The following is a 21,080-nucleotide window of genomic DNA, read 5'->3' on the forward strand; positions in this document are numbered from 1 at the left end:
AACGGACCCTGTTTCCGTAAATTACTCCTACACTGTATTATGGCTTTATCACGTGTCTATCTCTATTGACTGTGAAAACATTAAGTCCTATTACATAAAACGACGTACAAATGTTAGACAAACTTCAAATTGAAACAGTTGACTGCGGTAAAAGAATTTTAATTAATACATTCGCAAAACTGGCTATATCCAGCTTTCATATCAAAGATATTTATAATTGACCTCCTTGTTGTTGTATTAACACATTTGCATACAATAAGAATGAAAAATACATTTGTAACTGCAACGTTATGAATAATATGAAATTAACAATTCAAGTTAATGAAAATTCAAGCAAATTTAATATTATACATGTAAATAAATTATTAAATAAAGTTGCTGTGTATTTGGATTGTTCAAGTAAGCTATATATCTTTATTTCTTATTCTTTTTTCAGGTAGCATGGTTACGAGTGGATACACAAACTATTTTAACAATAGCTAATCACGTGATTACAAAGAATCATAGGATTGGAGTAACGCATACTGAACGCAAAACATGGCATTTACACATACGCGACGTGAGCGAATCCGATCGAGGTGCCTACATGTGTCAAATAAACACCGATCCGATGAAGAGTCAAACCGGTTACTTGGATGTTGTAGGTTGGTTATTCATTACATTTCATATATTAAATGACATTTAATGATAACCTGTCGAATAACTACCTCCTCATCGACTTCGATATCCTTGAAATAAGTTGTCAAGATCATTATTATGAACTACTTTTTTCTATACGTATAAGGGGTGCCTGATCTTAGTTACCGGGTTATACGGAAAAGCATGTCAGGTATCATGTCGCGTGAAGCTGTCGATGTGTTATCTTTTCATGAATTTTAACAAGAACTTTTTTTAATATATTTATAGTGGCATATAAACAGCGAAAAAATACTAAAAATTCCAGTCACTGAATTCCAAATGGAAAGGAGTAAGTAGGGTTAGAATATTTAAGTGGTGACAGCTGGTAGCCAGCGTAAGCGGACCGTGTAGGGGCGGTATACGTGAGTGAATCTAAATCCAGTGATGTTATAAGGAAGGAAAAATATATTGGATTTCCCACAAATAAGTACGACGTGTGTTCCATCAGTAAATTTGTCAAAATCTATTTTTTACAAAGTTCATTGTATGCGCTACCAAACATAGTTTTGTGTATAATTCAAAAATTATGACTAACTACCCCTTATACATATGTATAGGAAATACTTGTTCGGAGTGATGATCTTGACAACAAATGTCAAGAGCATCTAAATCGGTGAAGAAGTATATTCAACAAGTTCACTAATTTGGTATTGTATTATATCACGTATCTAGTATAATTTATTATCTTTAGTTGGTTGTTGTAATATGTACATATAATATTGATAATATTCTAAGTTTCTTAAGGGCGATGTAGACGAACGACTCTTCGACGTCGCGTTCTTGTTGCGTCATACATCTGTTTTTGTTGTTTTTAAATGGGGAAGCGAAAGAAGACATACGATACAACGAGAAAATAATGTCAAAAAGTCGCTTGTCTACACCGGGCCTTATATGTTGAAACATACAACAATTAGATATTGTTTAATAATATTTTACATGCGTCATATGCATCACATGATTTCTATAAGTAAAAGATAATATCGGAATACAATCTTAAAGAAATTAGTGCTACTGATAGATTGAAAATGGAACTACTGACTAATGAACAAAAGATGGACAAAATATCCCGAATCATCAATTGATGATTATTGGTAAATGTAACATAATTATCCAATATGATGCTCTGTAAGTGCAGTGACTCCTCAAAAAAGATTGAGGAGATTGATACTCTAATTTGATCAAAGCAACGCTTTTGCTTCTTGTGAAATGCTAAAATATTTATGAGCAACCGGAAGCAACAAACAACCCGGAAAATTCACGAGAATGCTCGATTACATCTTGGGGCTGTGACGGAGAGGTTCGGCATAAAGGGATGGAACTATCTACTTGTATAATCCAGACATCTCAAAATTGTGTAAAAAAATGCATTACATGCAAAAGATTAGTTTGCTATGATGCATCTCTATATTTTCATACAATATAATTTTGTATTCTGTGATAGAAACCAGAAATTAAATATAATTATTTATGTCGTATAGTACTTGGCGAGGTGATTTTATTATTGCCATTATTTTATTATATCTTTTTTTAAGTACTTAAATTTTTTATTGATTTTGCACTCGTCCATTAATGTATAATAGTCCAGAAATTAATGTTTCGTATCTAATGCTATCACTCAGGTGAATGGCAGTGGTCAAGATGTATTTATGGATTTACTTTGAAGCATTTTCTGATCATTCGACAAGACAAAGATGGTGATCAACAAATAGTATTGTGTAGCTTGGAAACAATTCTAGGATAAGTGGTTAAAACATCCTTAGCCAAGACGTATACCACGCAAGTAATCACATTCAAAATCATCTTGATACTACCAAAGCCCAAGTGGCAATAGTAGACAACATTGTTAACGATCTCACACTGTTCCTAGAGTCAAATGTTTAGTAAATGAATTAAAAATGTTCTTCAACACTAAATATTTTTAACAAAGTAATAACATTTATTTATTAGGAAGTTCTAAATACACAAGTACGCGTAATTTTACGCAGTTTGTGATGTTCTAATATTTCACAAAAGTTTAAAATTCTCGAAGTTTTTAAATTTTTGAAGTTCATAGTACGAGAGTTTTGTAAACATAATTTGTGAAAACTCTATTTCTGTAGTTCCAGTTTAGAGTATGGATTTCTTATCAATTTCTTTTAATTTCTGAAAATGTATTACATGCTCTTTCCATTAATTCCTAATGTATATTACTTCCTGTTGCGTAAACTTTTTCTTTCAAACTTCTTGATAAGTAAAAATTCAGAGATACCAAATAATTGTCGAACAATATTGTTTTGTCTAAGGTCACTTTGTTCACTTACAACTATTCTTCAATTTAATACGCTTCAAGTGGAATGCATGTTGTACATTGTACATATATATGTACTTGTACGTTTCCGTTTGCTGTCTTTGAAACGAGCAAAAGTGCAGAGAAAACAGAGAAAGGAAAAGCAAGAAATAGAGTGATGAAGTAGTTAAACAGAACGATAGGATGTATTTCTCAGTAGCTTTGGGTTTAAATGGATAATTGGATTTTGAACATAGTATAGTAAACATAATTGCTTCTGCGATAATAAAATCAGATAACAAACAATGATTCAAATATTGGTAACTTGCTCGGCAAGATCTCAAGATGTTAAATTTATTTTTCTTTGATTTTGATATATTATTGATTATCTTTCTCTTATTTAAAACGGTATGCCTATATAGATATCTACGCATACATTTCATATACATAAGTAATTTAATTTTTTAACGTACTCAAATATTTACTTATAAATATTGAAAATTCTTGATTAATTAAGCTTAATTGCTGTAGCATTATATATCCGTATTCACTGTGCTGTTGAATGAAAAAAACAATACTGTAATAATTGTTACAGTAGTAATTGAGGGTGTATGCGTCTTGTTATTCATTATCTACTTTAAGAAATATTTATGGTGGTTTTATCATTTGTTTCTTGAGAATTGGGAAAAGTGAGTACTTCTTCTTAATTCTGATCAAATTTCTGTTTAGTGGTTAGAACAATGTTTGGAACACCATTACCTAATTTTACTCCCGCGTAATAGGACGTGTACTACTGTTCGAAGCACTCTGTATTAGGTGGATCAAAAAATAATATCGGATCTTTTGCTGAAAAATGTTTTTAATCTTCTTAAGCTTAATTTACTTCTTAATTCGTTAAAAACGTTCTCACTTTCTTATGAAAGTGGGTTCTTTCGTGTCATAAATTGTGTTTTTTGTAGCCTTTATTACTAAATATTTTGAAACTCTTCAAATTTGTGACACCTATACATATTAACAATAAGTATTTTTTACCACTATAAGGGAAAATATTATAGAATTTTACACAAGAATTATTTTTAATGCTTAATACTAAGTTACTTTAATACTTTGAATATCATTCGGATTAATGAAAATATCTTTAAAGTATTATTGAAGCAGAGATGGGAAAGTACTTTTCTATTTTGATCATACTCAAATATAATTAATGTTTCTAGTTTGATGATTTTTCTTTAGTAATTCCATATCTTTTGAAAGAATATACGATTTAGAAGCTTCATACAATTTCTTAGTCTTAATAATACTTTTGTTCTCTTGTTGAAACTTATCAGGATTATTTTCGCTCGTAAATTTCTCCGTCGTCGATTACGGTAAAAATACAAATGCATATTTATTTTCAACTAGAGCCTTATTTATAAATCACACAAGAATCGTTTAAAACAGAATAATAAAAGTTTACATCGTAGCGAACTAAAATGCGACAGAAAAATCCGACTAGAATCTTTAGAAAGATTTAACGTAATAATTTATAATGAAAATAATAAATAATTTATAAATAATAATAATTTATAAATAAAATAATAAATAATAATAATAATTTATAACCTTTCCCTTTTTAGTGTAATTTGTAATTTTTCTCTTTTCAGTTCCGCCCGATATTTTAGACTATATGACAAGTACGGATATGATAGTCAGAGAAGGAAGCAACGTTACATTACGTTGCGCTGCTAAAGGATCTCCAACTCCAAATATTACATGGAGACGAGAAGATGGAGAAACTATACTCCTTGGAAATGGCGAAGAAGGTAAGGGATAATGTTGAAATCTATATCTGGTGTTGAAACCTAACCTTACACCTAACGTAAGGGCGTCAAATCTAATCTATTATTTTTTACCTAATATGATATAAATGCCATACTGAATTTTAAATATTAAAAAACTATTTTTTTAGACTAACATTAATACAGTTCAAGTAAAACCGTCCATATGTGTTTGGATGCTTCCAAATTATTGCAAGTAAAATATATCTTGTATGAACCTCTTTAAACTAATTTTTTAGCCTTTAATCTTATCATCTGGCAACTATATACAATTAATAGCTACTGATAAAAACAATAGTTAATATTAGTTAGTATAGATATAAGGGTAATAATTAAAGACTAATGAAACCTAATATTGCGGAGTTAGGTTATTATGTCTCTTCAATGCGGGGATATAATAGTAATTGAAATACCTATCTAATCACACTCTAAAAGTTTAAATAAGCTTTATGAAGTTTCAGGTATTCGTTATAGATAAACATAAAAGTTGAATTAAGCAGATGTATTCCTTCCTAAATAATCAACAATAGAGAAATGTTCTTCAAACATAACATAACTTTGAAAATAAAACAAAAATATCAATTTTTTGATCGAATTGCATCAAATGTTTAAATGTTCATTAATGTTAGATCCAACTACAAGTAATTAAACATAAAACTAAATAAATGATATTCATTAAATATCTTTCCACAATTTAACAATTCTAACATAATATGTAAGCACCTCATTAGAAGTATTTTTGAAATAAGTTTTTTTCAAATTATCTTCCTAAAAGATGATTTGTAAATTATTCTTAAGTGTTTCTTCCTTTACTGATGAATGTGTGCATGTGTATGTGGGCGCGGATACAATTAAACGATAGATACCTGAAACATTACGGAAGACAAGTGTGACGATGGTTAAATGAACATTATCCTTGAAGATTGATGAATCTGGGAGGTGCAATTCTTTCCTTTCTGAGATTAGATCTTGCACTGCTATGTTTTCACATGGGAAACTTTTACAAGAAAAGTGCATTAAGTGCACTTTGCAGAGTGTTAGATTTAAACTCTTTGCCGTTTGTAGTTTACCAATAAAATAATAGATGAAAAAACTAATCAGTTATATATTTAAAATTATACAAAATAATTACAATTTTGTACATATACCGCTTTAGTATAATTTTCTTGCAGTATGCCAAATGTAGTACTAAGTCTAGGAAACTTCACAAAATTTTTCTACATTTATGTGAGTATAAGAATAATTAAAATTTTCTTTATATACATGTGTGTATTTTGATTTGTAAAATTTAACATTATTTTACATTAACATTTAACATTACACAATTTTATAAAACAAATTTAATAAAACGTAGTAACTTAAATCAAATGTTGATTTTACTACCTACTTGCAAATAGAAATTTGTTTACATTTACAGTAATTTCGTTGTAATACGTGACAATTTACCTTATCGAATATAAATATTGTTTCCTTTCTTTAAATAAAGATTTGAGGAAGTGTATCTTATTCGCATATAATTAGGTACCTATTACATTTTGTGCGATTATTATACAATTTCCTAAAATCAATTGATAGGCAGAGTGTAACTCGTAAAAAGCGATAAATAACTGCAATATATACATCTAGCAAGCTGTTTTCAGTAAAAATGAGACGTTACTGGCACATTTCACAATGAAATAGCTGTGCCTCAATTTTTCGTGTACTTTAAATTCTATTCACTTTTAGATTTATAAAATTTGTCAATACATATACAAAGGGTTAAAAAATATAGGCGATATTTATAAAGCGTGATTCCAGATTCCACATAATAAAAAAAGTTCATGTAATTTTACGTTAATTTTACGTTAGAAATATATTTTTTTATTTTACAGTGTTGTGAATAACATTAGACTCTAACGCATTGTCTGCATTATTTCTTCAATATTTCTAAGAAATGATTGACAATGTTTGTTATACTCTTGATATGGCTGATATGTTAAGTAAAACTGTTGTTGTGTAGGGTAAATTGAACGCTATAAGATATCAAATGTTACATAACGAATTATTGCCTTTCTGCGAAATAGAAGACAAGAAGACAATTTTTCAACATTACAATGCTCCTATTCATACAATTGCCACTACAGAAAAGTGGTTTCAAGATTTCGAAATAGAATTATTACCATGGGCAGTATTGAACATTGATCTGAACCCGATCGAGAACCTGTGGGGAATTCCAGGAAGAAAAGTCTACGATCAGGAAAGAAACCTATCTAAGAAAATATCGTTGAACTTAAAAAAAAATATGTTAGTGGGTAGTGTACCTAACAAATTAATAAAAGTAAATAAAAATAAGAAGAAGTTCACGAAATATTGAATGGAAACGTAACAGAATTAACATCGAGTTTATATTTTTTCACAGCTAAAAACATAATTTTAAGAGAAACTTTCATTTTTCCCAGGCTTCAAAAAAGAAAATTTTTGTTCCTTGTATCTTCAATTTTGTTTTATATTGTAATATAATGAAATTATATAAACAATTTTGGCAATTTTTGTTTTAATATTATGAAAAATTTAAAAATACGAGTGAGCTTATAATTATTCACGGCATTTTATTTATTTAAAGTTACACCTACCTCTGAGGGTTATTAGCGAATATCATATTATACTTACAATATGTACTATTATATATTGGAATAATCTGCTATTGACTTATGTATAAAAAGTAAGTATAAAAACCACGACGATGCTACCAATGACGATGTGCTTTTCAACTGCTATGCTACACCCCAGCGGAAAGGCCCACGGTGGCACCGGAATAATAATCAAAGCAAGTATTAAGCACTACGAACTCCCATCATTCCAGAAAGACTACCTCCAAGCAACAAACGTAGCAATAGAAGACTGTCATGGCTCAATCACCACCTCAACAGTATACTGCCCTCCCAGACATTCCATCGCCAAAGAAGACTTTGATAACTTCCTGGACACCCTGGGCAACAGATTCATAGTTGGAGGAGACTATAACGCCAAGCACATCCAATGGGGCAGCAGACTGGTTACAGCAAGAGGCAAAAACCTCCTAAACAGCATAACAAACAACAACCTCAACTACCTCACCACATACGAACCCACATACTGGCCCACTGACACCAACAAAATACCCGACCTTCTCGACTTCTTCATAACTAAAAATATCCCATCAAGACACGTCCAGATCAACTCCTCGGCTGATCTCTCCTCTGATCATTCTCCCGTGATAGCAACAGTCAGTTCAACAATCATCGAGAATACACCTAATGGCTCCATTCACAACCAACACACCAACTGGCAGCTCTTCAGAGAAGTCTTTACACACTCAACCTCAGCCTTCACCCCACTAAAAACAAAGGAAGATATCGAAGCAGCCACGGAATACTTAAACACGAGCATAATAAACGCAATCCGCCTCTCTACACCGACAAAGCCATCTAACAGCAAACAAGAATATCCCCATTACATACTAAAAAAAATAGCAGAAAAACGAAGACTAAGAAGAGTATGGCAGGCCCATAGAACACCGGAGGACAAACGCAAACTTAACAACGCAACTAGAAAGCTATCCAGAACCCTAAGAAACTATAAAAACGACTGTTTCCATAAATACCTCGCCAGCTTATCCCCCACAGCCGACGCCAACTACTCACTATGGAAGGCCTCCAGGAAACTCACACGCCCCCCACAAATAATCCCACCTATCCGCCGTCCGCAAGGTGGATGGGCGCGAAGCCCCATAGAAAAAGCCGACCTGTTTGCAAAACACTTGTCAAAAGTATTCAAACCCCATTCCCCCCAAACCGCCGCGGACGTTACTGAATACCTGCACACCCCCTTCCAAATGTCCCCTCCTATCGAACCCTTCTCCTCTGCTGAGACTATAGAAACAATCAGTCGCCTAAACCCCAAGAAAGCAGCAGGACACGACCTAATAGGCAATAGAGCAATCAAGGAACTTCCCACAAAAGGGATAGCACTCATCACATCGATTTTTAATGCTATCCTTCGCCTGGAACACTATCCTAAGGCTTGGAAAATCTCATTGATTACCCTCATCCCTAAACCCGGTAAACCGATATACGAAACCTGCTCCTATCGCCCAATCAGTCTTTTACCTACCCTGTCCAAACTATTCGAGAAGATGCTCACGAACCGACTCCTTCCAATCCTAGAGAACTTGAAAACACTCCCAGATCACCAATTCGGCTTCCGAAAACATCATTCTACAGTAGAGCAAATCCACCGCCTAACTCATACGATCAGCCAAACACTCGAAAAGAAAAAATATTGCTCAGCGGTCTTCCTAGACATCCAACAGGCATTCGATAAAGTATGGCATGAAGGGCTACTATACAAACTTAAAAAGATCCTACCCCACCCCTACTACTCCATCCTAAAATCTTACCTAACCAATAGGCAATTCATGGTTAAATACCTAGACGCCACTTCCGCAACATTCCCAATAGAAGCCGGCATACCCCAAGGTAGTGTCCTCGGACCCCTACTGTACTCCATCTACACTGCCGACCTACCTATATCAAATGATATAACAATAGCGACATTTGCAGACGACACAGCGCTATTAGCTTCCCACGCTGACCCGGTAATAGCCTCATCCACTCTCCAGCGAAGTCTCGACTCCATGGAAAAGTGGTTTCACAAATGGGGCTTCAAAGTCAACGAAAAGAAATCCTCACATGTAACCTTCACGCTCCGAAAACAAACCTGCCCCCAGGTCACCATCAACAATGCAACAGTTCCTAGCAGGGACACAGTCCGATACCTGGGCATGACCCTGGACAGGAGACTAACGTGGAAGACACACATCTCAGATAAAAGGAAGCAACTAAAGGACAAACTAAAAAAACTCTATTGGCTCACGGGCCGACGCTCCAAACTAAATATACAGAATAAAATTACCCTCTACAAGACCGTAATAAAACCTGTCTGGACCTACGGAATCCAACTATGGGGAACAGCAAGTAACTCCAACATTGAAATACTCCAACGCTTTCAATCGAAAACGCTAAGATCCCTAATTGACGCACCTTGGTATGTAACCAATGAAACAATACACCGCGACCTCAAGATACCCACCGTCAAAGAGGAAATAGCAAAATATAGCAACAGATACAGCAAAAGAATCAACAAACACCGAAACCCCCTAATCACTGGACTACTCGATACGACGGACCAGACTCGCAGGCTGAAGAGGCACTACCCGCTAGACCTAAACGTCAGATTCATTTAATTATCCAAATTAAGCATATGCACTTACTTATAATACTTATAAATTATACCTATCTATAATAAGTATTAACTTATTGTAAATAAACAGCCATGTCACTGCGCCACGCCAGAAAAATTACTGAAAATTCTCAACGCGAGAATTGATTGTAATTTCAACAAATAAATAAAAAAAAAAAAAACTGCTATGCTGACAATTTGGTGATCATGATTTAATATTGCGACATCTGTATGCAGGTCGACTCCGCACCAATTGACGTAAAGAAAAATACGTTAATCATGGCCTTTGCTTGTGCTTATTCGCCATTAGACCTACATAAAATAATTCGTCGAATGAGAATCACTCACTTGACAGTGCGACACATAATTGGAGAAGAAGGCTTACGTCCTTACAAAATTCACCACGTTCAAGCACTCCAACCAAATGACTTCACCACTCAACGAAGTTTTTGCCGTTGGATGCTACATAAGCTGCAACGCGATGCACACTTTTTGGAGCGTGTATTTTGGAGTGTATCATTTACGGATGAAAGCAATATTTCAAGTTGTAGCATCCTCAATCGACAAAATGTCAGGATTTGGACTTATAGAAATGTTTGTGCAATGGTTGAAAAATTTAATCTAGAACGATTCACCATAAACGTATGAGCAGGAATTATCGAAAATCATATTATTGGCCCTACCATTCTGCCTACATCGATAAAAAGTGCAACAGCATATTTGCAATTTTTATGTTCATGTCTCCTAAGCGAATTACATGAAAATATATTACGGCAGAGTCGTCACTTCATTTGTTGCACGATGGTGCTCCATATAGCCGACCGGATCACTAATTTTTAAACGAAAAGTTTGGATCACTGTGGATAGAATGTAGACCTGCTCTTCCCATGCGGCTTCCTTGTTCATGAGATCTGACGGCAGCGGATTTTTTTCCTTTGAGAGAAAAGACTAAAAAACTGTTTATAGTTCAAGTGAGCAAATTCCAGCCGTTGAACAGATTTCAGTCGTTGAACAGATTCCAGCCGTTGAACAGTTACAACATCCGATTGAATGTGGTCTTTAACTATACAAAATCAATACGTAATCTTGGGAAGAAACTTGGCGAAAATGTAGAAGTGCGAATACGTAATTGTGGACAGAAAGAGGCAAAAAAAAAAAGATGAATGAAATAAAGATAGATATGGCACATACATGGGATGTATAATAGTGGATCATCGATCATTGATCGTATACAAATTTATGTAAATAAAATTTGCAAACAAACATAACGAATTTTAAAAGTCAATCAAGTGCATTGTGTATTATTGTTGGGTTGATTAATTGGTTTATATGAATTTTTACACGTAACTAGAACTGCATGCAAAAGATTGTCACCTACATATGTGTAATATCGTGATATAATGTATTTACAAAGAGTGGACAATAGAGATGTTAATCAGACAGAAAAAGACGATTGTTGTTCAACCTGAACTATTCACAGCCAAACGTACAGAAAACAGCGCAATCCACACTCTCTCGGCAACGCCACTCGCAACCTCCGTCTCCGCTCAACTCGCACTCTGCTCCTCGACTAACTCTCTGGCCGTTGCCGCATTCTGTTGTCTTTTTCCTAGGCCCACCGCACACGTGTTCTGCAGGCGTTCGTGGCCAGGGTCACGTAAGTCTTTTCCACGAAACTATGCACTTGAAAAGACCGATGACACATTGATGAGCCCGACGGCGCCTCGGCTCTCGCGACATTGTTCATAGTTCGCCCGATATTTCTTAGGCCTTTCGTCCACGATACTACATACGTATATTGTAGAAGAATAATAATTGAGGAATATAATATATTGTCACATTTTCGAATTTTTAAGATGAATTTTCCTAGGAGATGGTAGAATAAAAATATATTTTCAATATTCAGTTATATACCAGAACCATATCAATACGATTAATAATACCTAATTCTGGACAAAAAATTCTCTTAAGTCAACTAATAAATTTTTTTACTGATTTTCTGACTTTTATGTCATTGAACTAAAAAAAAGTCTTTTATAGACTCGAAGACATAAATCTATCAAAAATAAGTAATGAATCTATGGTATTTTGTATTATATAGTGTTAGTCTAGTAATCTGCATAACTAATGTTATCAATAAGTTCATATATGTTCAAGAAAGTCGCAAAAATACATGTTTAATCCTCAAATCAAATGAAAGGATGGCTTTAATGTAAAGTTGGTTGACAATATATTGAATTTTACTTGTTATATATGTTTTTCACCTATAGCTCTCATTTTGTACTTCAATATTTTTAAAGATCGGTCTATAGGTTTTCTCAATAAGATTTTAACTAATACTTCTTGTCTTGCATTCGAATACTCGAATTGCTTGGTCAATGAATTATTGACTTGCTCATGTTGCAATATTTACAGCGTACGCCGTTTGAAAAAATGTTTCCGATACACATTTATACGAACACGGTAGAGGGCTAAGAAATATATGACGTACGATGAAGGTACAATGAAAATTTATCACCGGCGGCTTTCAAACTTATTTAGCGACTATGATGCGTGATGCAGCGATCCTGTCGTTGCACTGCACCTGCACGTTGGCATGCCGATGACGTTAGAATGAAATACACAGGCCGCGTTTCGCACAATAATACCAAGTAATACGTACGTACTGATTCGCACACGGCCAATTGCAAAGACTTTATTCGCGAGACACAGTAACGATTCATCATTCCTTTGTCTTTCGACCGCATCGAACTGCTGCCTACATTCTCTCTCTCACTGGAAATGCCGAGCCAGTTACAAGAAAAATATCTCCTGTATTTTAAATGCCTTCTCGTGTGTGCTAGGTTTTGTAACACCCAGACAAATTTCTTCCGAAAATGTTTGGTCTGATACATCGTATATTTACGGTAACGAATGGACATATGCGTTCAAAAATGCTGCAGAAATGAACATATTTCACTTAGGTTAAACGTCTAAATTGCTTCTACTGCTATTGAAAATAAAAAAAGACTGTGAAATTCCAGCAATGATATTTTTGAAACCAATGGATACATCGATAAATCACGTTTCAAATTTTAATATATATTACCAGTAAATTTTTGAACAAATGATTACGATTTGTTGATTATACAAGGAAGTGATAAAGATTGCTTCTAACTATTAGTTTTTCATTAATTCATGCATTCTACTAACATTCATGTTCTGTTTTTACAAATCGGCTAAAGTTTTTGAATACTTATCAGCGGTAATGTAGGTATATTTTATGTTTCCCTTTTTTTCAATATGAAATACGTAATTGCAAATAGGATATTGTGCACATCTTTAGAGACAATGTTTGTGCTTCTGAAATAACAATAAAACGTCTAAAAAAAAAATCATAAACGCAGTAGAAAAGGTTTTGATGAATAATCCTTAATCGAATTAAATTGTGACTTTGATCATTCGGCTCTTCTTGCTTGTTTGCCTTCACTTTCTCGAATGCATTCTCGATAGCTTCTCTATTCCTCTTTTATGTATTTTATTTTTTGGATTCCATTTTCGCGGAAAGTGGTTTGCTCGCATTCACGTATGTGTGAATAAAATCGTAGACAAACGGTCAAATCTATTTGCTGGAAACTGTGCGCAAATACGAACGGAAAATAAAGTTTTGTCAATACATGTCACAGCAATGCGCGATTCTTTGTGGTTCGGAAAACTTGTTTATGGTTCTTGACCTCATTCGTAAATTCTTTTAGTTTTCCAACAACCGTTAAATTTTCGATTCTATATGTATTGTTTGTATTTCAATATTTGGCGTTCAAAATCTACTGTTTAATTTAAATAAAAAGATACTTAATTAAGAACCTGTATGAAACAAAACTGTATAAATAAAAACTACAGAAATTATTTAAAATTTCATTATGAAAATTATTAGAAAAATCTAATTTATTCTTTACAGAAACTATACAAAATTCTTTTATTTTTACCTAGCTCTGAATAGAATTGAATTTAAAATTGAAAATCAAATTACTGTATCTTTATGTGATTAATCTGGAATATATATTCATTAATTTTACATACATATGGGTGGTAAAAAAAGGAGTTTAGACTTTAGTAGTTTATAATCCTCACAGAGAAGAACAGAAAATGATTAACCCTAACAAGGATCATAAAATCAATTCTGTCGATGTGAAAACATATACATATACACACCACTGTTTCCTTTGTTGTTCACATTTGCGAGGGTTATTTGTTATATGTATCTTTTCTCTACTTCAAGTTTGACGTACATATGTATAATGACAATCTGCATAATGAAATATGCCAACAGGGTTCGTTGCTTGCGATGATATCTTTCTAGGAAAAATTATTTGCTTCAAAAGGATAAAATAATCAACTTATTTCGTCAATCAGTTCATTTCAGTCAACTGGAAGGCCTGATAGTGTGTAACACAGCCTAGTTATTAATATTTAATACATAAGCTATCTATGATTACAAGCAATTAATTAAAATAGGAATGTAGAGTATATTGAGTGGTTCGGTCAGTGGTTTACAGTTTATCTCGTATGCAAGTGATTACAGAGGGCAGAGTCGACAGGCGTTTCAATAACATAAATTGCTTCGCGCAGAGATTAAGCGCTTAGGTAGACAAAGTTAGAGCTCAACGAATCGAAAATTCAACCGGGAACGGCCAGTGTGACCGCCTTTTAGTTTTCCACTGTGAGATTTACGTTCTCCGACTGGCCATGCTCTATGTGCGGTTACTACTGTTCACCATTGACACTACCGTACCAAAAATAGAAGCTGAAATCCTTTAACGAGCAGTATACATAATTTGAAATAATTTCCTCTACAAGTTTGTTACAGTTTTGCATCTTTTATAATTTTATCTCTTTCTTCTACTCTGTATTTTATGTTCCCGCTATCTTTTAACATCTTTCCCGTATTTTCAATTCATGTCGTAAGAATTGAATCAGTATTGAGTATATTTTTATTTTTCAGAAGAATTTCATCTGATTAATGAACAGACTACGTAAAGAAGCTAATTGGTATTAAAGACTGTAAAAATTATGCAAAAATTATGTAATTGTATGTATTATATGTATTGTATGTGTATGTATATTGTGATGTAAGTTATCATTATTTGTCAATTATATGCATGTAATAATAATATAATGACAGGAAATAAATACAATAATGGATGATATTCTTACGAAAACATATTTAAAAATTAAGCTTTTAGCGAAAATCGTATTTACATCTTAAATTAGTGACACTGAATTGTCATATTTCACACATCACAAAAATAAAAATAAAAAAAAACAATTTGCGTGGCAGGTGAACGACATTGTTTATTATTTTAGAATTTCTCTCTTTCATTCCCCGTGAATATTGATGAATTTGGACTCAACAATCGATGCATATCATCTGCTCTTTGTCGTCGATAAGAATATATTATGTCTAATAACAGGCAACGTGCATGCGATAAATAATAATATCACATATCACACCTCTGTCAATAAACATCAAAATCCTATTCCATCCATTCAGCGAAGTCTTTATTATTGAAGTTATATTTCTCAAAATATTAATTTTGATTTAGAAAGCAAGAATACATTCTCTCGTACAACTTAATTGAAAAATCACAATGAACATTCCAGAGGAAGCTACGAATTACGACATCAGCGCTTTCAAGCATGGATAGAATCGATTTTCAAGAGCGCATAATTATCCTTTTTTTGGCGTACAATCATAAGATGCCTGTCAGATGGTTCATTAGATTCAGCTTCACCAAATTAGTCTAGTTACTCGAATTTAAGTCGTTTGAATTCCAGCAACGTGGCTTTAAATAAATGTGTAACGAAAAATAAAGGTATTGGTTATACATTATGTATGTAAGATATTAATTATAATGTTAATTATAATTCTGAATATAATACGAATTTTATGCATGTAAAGTGTATACGTGACTGAATATAAAGTTCAAAAGAAATCGACTTGGTTTAGGCAGTTAAATGTCAAGAAGTACGAAACTCGGAATAACATAACAACGGCTATTCTCTTCAAATGAGGAAATAGTTGAAACCAGACAAACTTTCTTGAAGCTTGAAGTCAAGTGACTTGATGAAATAAAGATAAGACAATATGAAAGGATATTTCAAGTTAACCAAATACATAAAGGGGTTTCGAGTTACTTGCATTAATTTGAACGAGACTTAAGACAGAATTCAAATTTCATTTATCAAAGTGAAACAAAAGTTTGTACATACAATCTAATCCGTGTTATAAGACACATTCTGTGTATGAATATTTGCTATAATCTTTCTTTATAATTACAATAACACATAATTATTCGATTTAAATTCATGTTATCAAACCATACACCATTTTCTATGATTAGGTCACTAGAATATACAAATTTGAAAAATATTCTTGCACCTTCCAAAACTTTATGTTAGACTCTGTATGTTCTTATTTTTAATCGAGAACACCACTTCCGTGGAATATAAATACTTAATTCCTAATAAATTTTATTTTAGTATTTTTGGCATTTGTGGGTAAAAACGTATCATCCGTATTGTTGTGGTTTCTCAAAATTAGGAAACCTCCAAGGATTTTCTGAAAAAATTTGTAATGATCCTACTTTAGTTTCCCATGTTTTTAATTTTTTAAGTAAAATTATATTATGCAGACTGTTGCAGAATAAGGACTAAATATTTTTAATTTAGCGAGGAAAGATAAATATGTCACAAAGCAAATGATAGAATTTCAGTTTTCTGGGATATTTCGGAATGATAAATAGGACATTTTAATTAAGAAAAAATATTTAATATAGTGTTATAAAACATACGTCTTGAGATACTTAACATTTTCATTCTTCTTATTCGACACTCTAGGTTTACTCGAGAATATAACCAAATTATATCTGCTATAACGCGATATAATCAGACGTTCTCCGAGTAAACTACAATTAACAAGAAATTCATGACAAGCGTTATGTACACCATGCAATTCGCTAGAAATGCATTCAGAGCATCGAATGCTTACTCAGATTAAACGGACTAACAAAAAGCCAGGAACGGACGCAGTATCGAAGGTGCAGAAGTAAAGAGCGACTCGGTCAGTTAACATTAATTTCGACCACGCTATTATGGATTTCTTGCGATGTGGAATCAACGCTGCTGTTTCATAAATAATTGCCGACCTGCTAAATGAATCGATGAACAAGCTATATACAGGTGCAGGTTAATACGAATAAATACGGTTTTCAGTAAGGTAAATTATGCGTGAAACTTTACAAAGTACTTAACGTAAGAAGTATTTGCTTCATGAATTGTTATTAATGATTATCGAAACAATTATTTTCAACTATTTGGAATTGTTTAGTTTTGCAATGACATTTCAACTGTATAATTTACTGACAAATTACAATTTAGTCAATTAGTATTCAAAGAGAATGACGGAGAGAAATTCTAGAATGCTAATTCCATCTATGATATGCCTACGCATTTTAATCCAACGTTTTTCCAAGTATGTTCGGAATATAATATATAGTTTTCTCTTTTATACCTCACGCTGTGTTTCTAATGCAGAAATAAGCTAAAGTTTTAGACTCAACCTTTTTTTACGTGCGACACCGTCCTGAAGAGGAACGACTTTGAAATTTTACCGAGTAAGTTCAAATAAAAACGTTACACGTGCATATACTATCATTTTATTTGTCTAATTTGTGCTTATATTTACAGCCATACTTATATTTCTTTTATCCCAAAAATAATGTATTTAAAACGAAAAAATTATGATAACATTTAAATAATAAAACTTATATTTAATCATGTATTAAGGATGAAGAATTAGTAATTAGAAAATTAATTTTCAATAACTTTTCTTTTAGTCAAACAAAGAGCTTAATTTTTAGTTACATTACAAAAATAAATTATATTAATTACACACTAATTAATGTAACATTTGATAATCTAGAAAAAATGAGAAGATATCTTTACTTTGAATCGATTAGTTCAAAGTTAAAAGTATAGCTTTATTGTAATTTTGTACAATGTGGCATAGATAGCGAAGATAAGTAAGAACATACAAGAAAAATGTATGCAACGAAGACTTATTATCAGATACTATTTTATATTTATATTCTTCTAAATATTCTCTAAATATATTGCACTTTTAAATATGTATTATTAAAAACCTAATAAAAACATAAGAAATATGCATTTTCAGAGAATCTCTGTATAATATGTAAACATGGAAATTGGCATTTTGTAATTTGAAACTATTATGTTTGAATATAGTACCATCATAGCTATGTAAATATGTAAATGTAATGTAAAAAGTAGAACCAGTAAAACGTATAAGTACATGTAACACATATATAACATGTACAAGTACACGGTAACGTGTATAACATGTATAAATACACGGCTACATGAATATGTATAAGTACGTCATATCATATCTTACTTCATAGGAGTCTCATGGGCTACAAGTGCAAAAGTATTTATACAAAAGTATTGATAAAAGAAATAATGGTTTATTATGCGTTAAAAAAGTTACTATATTATTATCTGAAATATTATGGGAACTAAATTGATCATTTTACATAACAAAATAATTAGTCATATCTAAACAGGAAAAATTTGAAAAAAATAACCTGGAGGCAAATATTTTATACATCATACTGAGGAGTAGAAAAATTCTATCTGAGAGATCTCGCATTTCTCCAAATAACTGAAATTTTTAGCTAGTAAAGTTTGGTGGAATAATATACAGTGATGAGCAAAAGTGTAAATACACTCCGCTGATTTTATGTAAAAGGCGATATCACGACTAATTTTTCAAGTGATCGGTAAAGATTAGGTAACAGTAACTACAAGCTACGTCTGATTAACGAAATGTAATAGTTCATTTTCATTAACATTAATAATGTACAGAATATTTTATAATAATTGTGTTTTAAAACAATGTTTACAGTTTTGCACGTTTCGTCAGAAACGTTTATGATAACATGTAAATGTCAGGGAAACGAAACTGTCAATAAGCACTGATTGTCCACTGTTTTGCTGTCAACTTTTCCACACCATTGTTAGATTACTTTTCAGTTTGATATGCTTAATCCAAGATGAAGCCACTTAGTGAAGATAAAAAGAACAGTATTATTTGTTTGTGTGATAAAGGTTTGTCGTTGCGGCAAATTGCAGAGAAATGTGGTGTCAGTCATACGATAGTTGCAAGAATAAGAAAAAAGTATGTTAGTGCACCAATTTCTTCACAAAATAGTAGACTGCGACTTATTTCGGATAGAGCAGCACGTAAAATTGCACACTGTATTCGGTCGGATAGTTACAGAACACCAAAAATTGCTGCTCAGGAAATCGAAATAAGTGCTAGCGATCGGACCATTCGTCGCTCTTTAAAGAGAATTGGTTTACGAGCGAAGGAAAAAGAAAGTAAACCAGCTGTTTCAAACAAAAATATTAAATTACGAAAACAATTTGTTGACACCTACAAAGAATGGACGACTGAAGATTGGAAAAGAGTTATATGGAGTGACGAAACAAAAATTAACAGATTCGAATCCGACAGAAGGTCTTGGTATCGGACTTCATCCGAGAATAATGATCAACCAGGTGGTATAAAACAAACTATGGAGTTTGGAGGTGGCTTGTTGAGGTTGCACTACTCACAGAGGTGTTGGTCCCTTAGTTAGAATCGAAGGTATAATGCGAAAAGAGCATTATTTGACCATTCTACAAAGTAATTTACCTTTTGTAGTTAATTCCATTGGATATAATGAACGCGAAGTAGTATTTTAACAAGACGGGGATCCTAAGAATACTGCAAAAATAGTTAAAACCTGGCTAGAAAATCAAAATTTTTCTGTGATGAAGTGGCTAGGACAAAGACCGGATATGAATCCGATCAAAAATTTGTCGTCCATTTTGAAAAGAAGGCTGGCAAAATATAATAATCCACCTTCAAGTGTTCATGAATTATGGGAAAGAACACAATAGGAATGGTACAATATTGAACCACAAATAATTAAAAATTTAATTGACAGTATGCCTTGTAGATTAAAAGCATTAAAAAAAAGTAAAGGAAAGTGGACGAAATACTAGGTTGAAACCTTAATTCGATGAGTATAATTAAAGTGCAAAACTGTAAACATGGCTTGAGATGTCCATTTTTGTAAAATGTTCTGTACATTATTAATACTAATGAAAATGAACTATTACATTTCGTAATCAGACGCAGCTTGTAGTTACTGTTACCTAATCATTACCGATCACTTGAAAAATTAGTCGTATTATCGCCTTTTACATAAAATCAGCGGAGTGTGTTTATACTTTGCTCGTCACTGTATATATACTTACAAGACATGGACGCAATGATTTAAAACCAGTAATAAGAAGACTTTTTGCGCAAAAATTATTCGAAAACATAGAATGAAATATTACAATAGTTTATAGAAGTTTTATATAGTTTTATTGAGGTTAAAGAATTTCTGACAATAAATATACCTACATATACATTTGATTTATCTGTTAGCTCTAAAATTACATAAAACGAACAGTCTACATCGAAGGTATGGTTAACAAAGTGTTTAAATGTATAAAAATTTAAGAATCCATCAATCAGTACGCATTAATGAATTAAATAAAATATTCGTAAATTAATGAATTAATAAAATATTTGACAATTATTTAATATTTGATATATATTGTTATTAATATTTATGGACTTTAAAAGTCATATAAAGATTGATCATTTTCAAAGTTCATTGTCACAAACAATAACTGTAGTAGTAATAGTTCTTTTCATGTTTCTGTAGTATTTTTTTCATTAAAAACATCCTGTGTATGAATACCACCATATAACATGTAATATTCCACCGCAATATATAACTAAAGCGAAACGTAGAAAAAAGTTATGTATGTATATGTATAATTGCACTTAAAAACAGAAAAAGAAGAAGTCAGATTCGCTTTTTATACGAGTCTACTGTGACTTCTAAAAAGAAAAACATAGTCTAAACGTAAAATGTACGAGACTGCAGTTTGGATATACGGTA

General features: G+C 32.4%; 1 protein-coding gene across 1 annotated transcript in view; it reads left to right on the top strand.

The window, feature by feature from the left end:
- LOC117239622 (neurotrimin-like) overlaps positions 1 to 21,080 on the top strand; it is a 257,399-nt gene that overhangs the window by 205,431 nt on the left and 30,888 nt on the right. The window contains exons 3-4 of the mRNA XM_033505341.1: positions 437 to 644; positions 4,588 to 4,746. Coding sequence (XP_033361232.1) covers positions 437 to 644; positions 4,588 to 4,746 — 367 coding nt within the window. The remainder of the gene's footprint in view (positions 1 to 436; positions 645 to 4,587; positions 4,747 to 21,080) is intronic.

The sequence above is a fragment of the Bombus vosnesenskii genome, unplaced genomic scaffold, assembly GCF_011952255.1.
Source record: "Bombus vosnesenskii isolate JDL3184/JDL3185 unplaced genomic scaffold, Bvos_JDL3184-5_v1.1 scf7180000014105, whole genome shotgun sequence".
NCBI classification, from domain to species: Eukaryota; Metazoa; Arthropoda; class Insecta; order Hymenoptera; family Apidae; genus Bombus; species Bombus vosnesenskii.